General features: G+C 39.1%; 1 protein-coding gene across 1 annotated transcript in view; it reads right to left on the bottom strand.

Moving 5' to 3' along the window:
- Positions 1-8,852, bottom strand: part of LOC100948930 (ATP-binding cassette sub-family A member 17-like) — a 137,500-nt gene that overhangs the window by 66,392 nt on the left and 62,256 nt on the right. Inside the window, exon 9 of the mRNA XM_023513859.1 lies at positions 3,258-3,431. Coding sequence (XP_023369627.1) covers positions 3,258-3,431 — 174 coding nt within the window. The remainder of the gene's footprint in view (positions 1-3,257; positions 3,432-8,852) is intronic.

The raw sequence follows: 8,852 nt of genomic DNA, 5'->3' as shown, positions 1-8,852 counted from the left end.
CCTCTAACTCTTGGGCTTAAGCGATTCTCTTGCCTCAGCCTCCCAAGTAGCTGGGGCTACAGGCGCCTGCCACAAGCTGGGCTATTTTTTTGTTGCAGTTGTCATCGTTGTTTAGCTGGCCTGGGCCAGGTTCAAACCCACCAGCCTCGGTGTATGTGGCCAGTGCCATAACCACTGTGCTATGGGTGCCGAGCCCAGAGTGATTTTTCTATTCATTGACAGGATCTCACTTTGCTCAGGGTGGTCACAAACTCCTGAGCTCTGGCAATCCACTCGCCTCAGCCTCCCAGAATGCTAGGTGCTTTTCATTATTTTCAGTAGGAAAGATGATCTGAACAATATGGACAGAAGATAGCTTTCGTTGTGATAACTTCTGAGAAAGCATTCACAACTTCTTCTTAGTACAGTCTTCACCTCCTGCCAGAAAGCCAAACAGTCCTCATTCATTCATTCATTCATTCACTTAACAAATACATATTGAGTGTCTACATTTTACCAGATCTTAGTCTAGATACTGGGGCTATGGAGTGGTAAACTAAAATAGATTAGACTCCTCTGTTCTTCCAGGTTACTGCCACTTAGATAATAGTGCCTCTTCCTCCCCACTCCCAAATAGTGCCTTCTCCCCACCTCTCTGCCTTCCATGAAGAAGGATGTTTCTCTAAACCTACTGGCCTCTTACCTTAGGGTTACTCTTTCCACAAAAGTATAATACCTGGTTGGTTAGCAACAAGAAACATGTTTGTCAGTTGGGTCTAGTTAATTTTTCCAAAGTCCTAGACCATGGGAGGGGCGAAATTTAATTTCTTTCTTCTTCTCTTTCCATTCCAAAACAATGAAAGGCTGATAAATGGGTATGTAGCTCATACTATTCTGCTGGCTCAAACTTTGTCTCAGATAGATTAGCCCATGGTAGAAACCGGGAAGCAGGGAATTAATATGTCCATCTAGCTTTCATGCTAAGCTACATCACCCATTGCAGTCTTTATGAGTTATGAAAGGAATACTTTGGTATTAATATGATGATGCCTTTGTTTTATTTGTCAATTATCAATTGGTTCAGAAATCAAGGAAAAAAGGAAGATGCTACTTATTCTCTCCAAAACTAAAGACAATCTAGCAAATAATAAATCAATCAATTAATCAATAAATGATAGCCTCAAGTGACAAGGCCAGCTGCTCCACAAACATGCAGGTGCCAATTTTAGGAACAGGCTGAACTGTTCCTTCCATACAAACAGAGTAGGCCCATTAACCCTCAATCCAGAGTCCTGAAATACTTTGTGTATAGTGATTGTTCAAGAGTACAACTGAAAGTTCTACACTAGACTTACTGAGAAACTATCTAGAAGAATTTCATTAGTTCACTCACTACATATAAAGCCTGTAATTAATTCAAGCAGATAGATCAGATGAATAGAAAAATCTAATCCAGTGAACTTTTGAGGATTTTTAAATAAGAAAAATTCCCCTTGAGTTTCCAACATATTATTATTCATATCCTTAGGAATTACTCCCTGCTTGTGAGAATATTCATCTGTGTTCCTTTAGCCATAACTGTAGACATAGCATTTGTGAGCCATCCTGTGCCCTTCATGAAGGAACATTGATCCTGTGCTTTCAAACCAAGAGAACCTTAGTGTGTGACAAATTTTAGAGTTCATTCAGTGAAACCTCTCACCCAATTCTCTCAACTTGCAACAGATGGGCCCCACAAAGAACCCATATTCATTCACTAACACATGCAATGAGCCCCAACTTTTTTGGCACCAGAGACTGGTTCTTGGGAAGATAATTTTTTTTTCATGAATGTAGAAGTGGGTAGAGGAAGCAGATGGGATGGTAGGGGAGGAGGAGGAACTTAGGTGGTGATGCTGTGAGGTTGGGTTCCTAACAGGCCACAGACCAATACTGGTCTGCGGCCTAGGGGTTGGGGAACTCAGATATAAGGAATCAGACATACTGTTTTAAATCTGTATTTTCCCATGTGTATTTATAATTGTGATTTCATCATTGCTTTGTTAAAGAAAACCACTTACTTTTAATAAATTCTGGTCAACTTAACATCTTTTACTATATTTAATGCAGCTTTAAGCCAAGGGCCTATTTGGACCATCCAACTTAAACAATTCATTGTTAGGTAGTGCCTAACAATGTGTGGTACCTCTGACAAAATCATTAGGGTTATTCCAATGATAGCAAGGGGATCCACAAACTAGATCCAACTTACAACTCCTACTGTAGTCAACTACTGCAAAACCAAGAGGTAACATTTGGAACCAGGGCTCTGGTGATAACAGCTAATGCTGAGTAATGAAGGTACTTGCCAGAACATTCACAGTGTACCATCTTAGTGTGCCACTGAAACTGGAAACAATAAGTATCAAAACCTCATCAAACTCAGTTGGCTGTATATTTTGATTGACATTTGGGCTCTAATTTTCTGCAATGAACTGTAGGTATTAAGAGGAATTCTTTGAACTCCAGAAACTTAAGGCAAACAAAAATTTAGGATTGCACTCCAACTGTGGAAGTTATAAGTGAGCTAGAATACCTCTAATAGAAGGTCCCCCTAGATCAGCCTGTAAAAGAAGAGCTCCTCAAAGGCTATAAGAATAAAATATATGTAAAAAGTTCTACATTATCTATAAAGTGCTAAAATATTATCTCAACTTCTAATCATAAACCTATATGTATTATCTCTAATTATATAGGGATATAATCTCTTTTTTTTTTTTTTTTTGAGACAGAGCCTCAAGCTGTCCCCCTGGGTAGAGTGCCGTGGCATTACAGCTCACAGCAACCTCCAACTCCTGGGCTCAAGCGAGTCTCCTGCCTCCACCTCCCAAGTAGCTGGGACCACAGGTGCCCGCCACAATGCCTGGCTATTTTTTTTTTTTTTTGGTTGTAGCCGTCATTGTTGTTTGGCGGGTCCGGGCTGGGGATTCGAACCCGCCACCTTAGGTGTACGTGGCTGGCGCCTTAGCTGGTTGAGCTATAGGCGCCGAGCTGGGATATAATCTCTTAATTCTTCAATATGCTTTAGTTTTTCTCCCCAATTACATTGTAAACTATATGACATTGTGAACCATATTCTATATTTCTTTAGTATCCCACAGAGTACTTACCATAGTTTTAAGTATATTGGAAGTGCTCAGAACACCAAGTAGAACATGCCAATTATGTGTATTTGGAAACAAAGGTCAGCCTTGCCTCTGGTAATGCTTCAAGGCAGCAGAGAAAGCAACAAAGCTTACCTTCTGCTTCAAACATGGAGATGAGTCGGACTCCCATTGCCATGGCAACATTTGAAAAGAGACAAGAGATAATTTTTTGGAAGAAGCTTCTCTGAGTATAGCTGAAACTGAGGTACAGGTACGGGAGGTAGGTGAAGAAGAAAATGATGCCTCCTAAGGCAGTTCCAGCATGGGCTGTAAGTTCAGAGGAAAGAAATTCCAAGTTTAGTTAGTAGTCGACAGAGAATGGTGTCCAATGGTGACACATGCTCCTTTTCCCTGTCTTGGTAAGATAGTGTCTCTGTGTTTGTTTTGGCATTTTGGAAGGGAGGCAATCTTTTGTAGATGAGTGGGCTCAGTAAAAATAATAATAATAAAAGAAAGGAAAGACTTTTTTTTTTTTTTTTTTGAGACAGAGCCTCAAGCTGTCGCCCTGGGTAGTGTGCTGTGGCACCACAGCTCACAGCAACCTCGAACTCCTGGGCTCAAGTGAGTCTCCTGCCTCTGCCTCCCAAGTAGCTGGGACTACAGGTGCCTGCCACAACCCTTGGCTATTTTTCGGTTGTAGTTGTCATTGTTGTTTGGCAGGCCTGGGCTGGATTTGAACTCACCAGCTCTGGTGTATGTGGCTGGTGCCTTAGCCGCTTGAGCTACAAGTGCAGAGCCAGGAAAGCCATCTTTTAAGAAATGTTGATAGAAACATTTTATAGTTGCATTCTCACTAGGGAAAGATGAAGAATATCTGTGGTACTTAAAAAAATGAGTGGATCCTTGCATAAAGGCACAAATATCTAACTGTCTGCGACTTCCTCTCCCTAAAACTGTATTAATGTCTCCTACAATAAAACTCCTCTTCTAATGTGGGTGCAGTAACTCACACCTATAATCCTAAGACTTTGGGAGGGTCAAGTGGGAGAACTGCTTAAGGCCAGGAGTTCAAAACTAGCCTGGGCAATGTAGCAAGACCCCGTCTCTATAAAAAACGAGAAAAGTTAACTGAGGAGTATGGTGGCACATGCCTGTAGTCCGAACTGCTCAGGGGGCTGAGGTGGAAGGATCACCTGAGTGTTAGAGTTTGAGGTTGCAATGAGAGAGCTATAATAATGCCACTGTACTTCAGCCCAGGTGACAGAGATCCTGCCTCAAAAACACTCCCTCCCCAAATCTTGAAAGATGAGTGGTAGATTTCTATAGCTGCTGCTATTAATCACTATGGCACTATGAGCAATCTTTTGTAGACGAGTGGGCTCAGTAAAAATAATAATGATAAAAGAAAGGAAAGTCTTTTTTTTTCTTTTTTTTTTTTTTAGACAGAGCCTCAAGCTGTCACCCTGCGTAGAGTGCTGTGGCATCACAGCTCACAACCACCTCCAACTCCTGGGCTCAAGCAATTCTTGATATCATCTTATTTAATCTTCATAACCTCCCAGTTTAGAGGAAACTGAACTTCAGCCACATTATGTAAATTTGCTCAGTGTCATGGGGATAGTAAATTACATTCAAGGATTATAGGTTTTTGAGTCTTGAAACAGTCACTCCAGATTTGGAAACAAGGCCAATCTGACTGAAGTCTGGGGGCTGAAGTCAAGTTAAGTGTAAATGTTTGACTTCTAAGAGACTTTCCATTCTAATAAGAATGGAAAATGTGAGGGTTTATATGTAAAAGAAAGAGCTGCAGTTAAGGCATGAGGTGGTTTTTGCTTCATCTGGCCACATGAACTCTTGGCTAATATTCTATGACTTCTCTGAGTCCTACATTCTTCTTTTGTAAAAGGTGATAATAATCACTAACATTCACTAAGCTCTTACTATATGCCAAATACTATTCTCAGCATCTCGTGTGCAATATCCCATGTAACCCTTATAACTTAAGTTATGAAGTAACTACTAATATTTTCATAATTTCACAGGTGAGGAATAAATGCTCAAGGTCAGAGTCCACAGTGAGATGCAACCACAGCACTCTGAGGCCAAAATAAGAGTTTTTTTAACTTAATTTTTATTAAATCATAACTGTATACATTTATGGGGTACAATATGATGATTTTATATACAATGGGAAGGTTTAAATCAGCAGTTCTCAACCTGTGGGTTGCGACCCATGGGAACTGTATTAAAGGGCCATGGTAGTAGGAAGGTTGAGAACCACTGGTTTAAATCAAGCTCATTAACATAACCATCACCTCACTTACTTATTTTTGTGATAAAACATTTATAATAAATTCTGAGTTGTTTTGAAATGTACTCTTGCATTGTGTACGTTAGGTGAAATCCTGCCAAATGCCCTCCCTCCACTTCCTCTCCCCCCTCCCCTCCCTTCTTCCTCTTCTACCCTCTTTCTTTCTAGACTATCTTTGTGTTTTATCATTCATATGAATAAGTATTTATATATTGGTTTCATAATAGTATTGAGTACACTGGATACCTTTTCCCCCCCATTCTTGAGATACTTTACCAAGAAGAATATGTTCTAGCTCCATCCAGGTGAACATAAAAGATATAAAGTCTCCCTCTTTTTAGGGCTGCATAGTATTCCATGATATACATATGCCATTATTTGTTTATCCATTTATGGGGAGATGGGCATTTAGGCTGCTTCCACGACTTGGCTATTGTAAATTGGGCTGCACTAAAAATTCTAGTGCAAATGTCTTTGTTGTAAAATAATTTTTGTTCATCTGGGTAGATACCTAGTATTGCAGGATCAAATGGCAGGTCAACTTTTTTTTTTTTTGAGACAGAGTCTATGTCACCTTCACAGCTCACAGCAACCTCAAACTCTTGGGCTTAAGGAATTCTCTTGCCTCAGCCTCCCAAGTAGCTGGGACTACAGGTGCCCGCCACACCACCAGCTATTTTTTTGTTGCATTTGTTTAGCTGGCCCAGGCTGGGTTTGAACCCGCTACCCTCAGTGTATGTGGCTAGTACCGTAACCACTGTGTTATGGGCACCAAGTCTCTTCTAGTATTTCTATAGTTTAATGCCTTAAATGTAAATCTTTTATCCAGTGAGAACGAATTTTTGTTAGTCGTGAAAGGTGAGGGTCCAAAGGTTGCTAGCCAATTCTCCCAGCACCACTTGTTAAATAGAAAATCTTTTCCCCAATGTATGTTTTTGTTAGTCTTATCAAAGATCAAATGATGATATGTGCTTGGGTTCATCTCTAGATTCTCTATTCTGTTCCATATATCTACATCTTTATTTTTGTGCCAGTACAATGCTATTTTGATCAGTATAAATTTATAGTATAATCTGAAGTCTGGTAATGTGATACCTCCTGATTTGTTCTTATTTCTAAGTAATGTACTGGATATTTGAGGTTTTTTCTGATTTCATTTAAAACCAAGTACTATTTCTTCAAGTTCTTTAAGGTATGACATTGGTGCTTTGATAGGGATTGCATTAAATCTGTACATTGCTTTGGGTAGTATGGACATTTTAACAATGTTGATACTTCCCAGCCATGAGTGTGGTATGCTTTTCTGTTTGTTAACATCTTCAGCTATTTCTTTTCTCAGGGTTTCATAGTCCTCATTATAGAGATCTTTTACTTCCTTTGTTAGATAAATTCCCAGGTATTTCATCTTCTTTGGCACTACTGTAAAATGAATAGAGTACTTGACTATATTTCCAGCTTGACTATTTTTGGCATATATAAAGCTACTAAGGCCAGGCACAGTGGCTCATGCCTGTAATTCTAGTACTCTGAGAGGCCAAGGTGGGTGGATTGCCGAGACCACCCTAAGCCAGAGCAAGACCTCATCTCTAAAAAAAAAAGAAATAGCTGGGCATTGTGGTGGGTGCCTGTAGTCCCAGATACTTGGGAGGCTGAGGCAAGAGGATTGCTTGAGCCCAAGAGTTTGAGGTTGCTGTGAACTATGATGCCTCAGTGCTCTACAAAGGGCAACAAAGTCAGACTCTGTCTCAATTAAAAAAAAAAAAGCTACTGCAAGTATTGGTTTTGTATCCTGAGATACTGCTATATTCCTTGATCACTTCTAAGAGCTTTGTAGTTGAGTCCCTGGGGTTTTCCAGGTATAAAATCATATCATCCATGAAGAGAGAGTTTGACCTCCTCTGACCCCATTTGAATACCCTTGATCCCCTTCTCTTCCCTGATTGCCATGGCTAGGATTTCCATTACTATGTTGAATACCAGTGGAGACAATGGACATCCTTCCAGATTTGAGTGGAAAGGTTGCCAATTTTACTCCATTCAATATGATATTGGCTATGGGTTTGCTGTAGATGGCCTCTATCAGTTTAAGAAATGTCCCATCTAAGCTTATTTTTTAAAGTGTTCTAATCATGAAATGTTGTTGGATATTATCAAAAGCTTTTCCTGCATCAATTGAGAGATATTGTTTTTTATTTTATTTATGTGGTATATTATACCTATAGATTTATATATGTTGAACCAACCTTGTAACCTTAGGATAAAACCAACTGAATGTGGTGTATAATTTTTTGATGTATCATTGAATTCCGTTTGCTAGGATCTTCTTGAATATTTTTGCATTGCTATTCATTAATGATATTGGTCTATAGTTTTCTTTGTCTGGTGCTTTCCTGGTTTGGGGATTATTTGCTTCATAGAATGTGTTGGGGAGGGTTCCTTCTTTTTCTATGTTTTGGAAAATGTTATATAATATAGGTACTAGTCCCTCCTTGAATGTCTGGTAGAATTCTGATGTAAGGCCTTCTGGTCCCAGACTATTCTTTTTTGGGAGATTTTGTATATTTGATGCTATTTCAGTGATTGATATATGTCTATTCAAAATTTCTAATTCTTTCTGGTTGAGTCTAGGAAGGTGGCATGATTCCAGGTATTGGTACATTTCCTCCAGATTATCATATTTCTGAGAATCAAGTTTTGTGGAGTAATCATTGAAGAGTTTTTGAATTTCTGTGGTATCTGTTGTTATTTCTCCTTTATTGTTTCTGACTGAAATTATTAGATATTTTACTTTTCTGTTTCTGGTTAGGCTAGCCAAAGGTTTATCAATTTTATTAATCTTTTTAAAGAACCAATATTTTGTTTTGTTGATCTTCTGAATGATTCTTTTGTTTTCAATTTCATTTAATTCGGCCCTAATTTTATTTCTTTTCTTCTGCTGGGTTTGGGGTTGTTCTTCCTTTTTTAGCTGCTTGAGATGACTCATTAGGTTGCTGACTTCTTCTCTTTCTGTTTCCTTGATGAAGGCTTCTAATGCTAGAAATTTCCCTCTTAGGGCTGCCTTTGCAGTATCCCACAGGTTTTGATAATTTGTGTCTTCATTATCATTTTGTTCCAAAAATTTGGTGATTTCCTTCTTAATCTCATTTTTGACCCAACTATCATTCAACCTAAAGTTATTTAGTTTCCATGACTTTGAGTAGAAAGATTTCTGATGCTATTGAGTTCAACTTTTATTCCACAATGGTCTGCGAAGATACAATGAATAATTTCTATTATTTTAAATTTGTTGAGATTAGACATGTGTCCTAAGATATGACTAATTTTGGAGGATGATCCATGGGCTGATAAGTGTATGTTTTCAGTTTTATTAGGATGAAATGTGGCTTGGCGCCTATAGCTCAACCGGCTAAGGCGCCAGCCACGTACACCTAAGGTGG

Source organism: Otolemur garnettii, unplaced genomic scaffold (genome assembly GCF_000181295.1).
Source record: "Otolemur garnettii isolate 467f Iridium unplaced genomic scaffold, OtoGar3 scaffold00044, whole genome shotgun sequence".
Taxonomy (NCBI): Eukaryota; Metazoa; Chordata; class Mammalia; order Primates; family Galagidae; genus Otolemur; species Otolemur garnettii.
The sequence above is the reverse complement of the archived record's forward strand: the minus strand, read 5'-3'. Positions and strand labels throughout refer to the sequence as shown.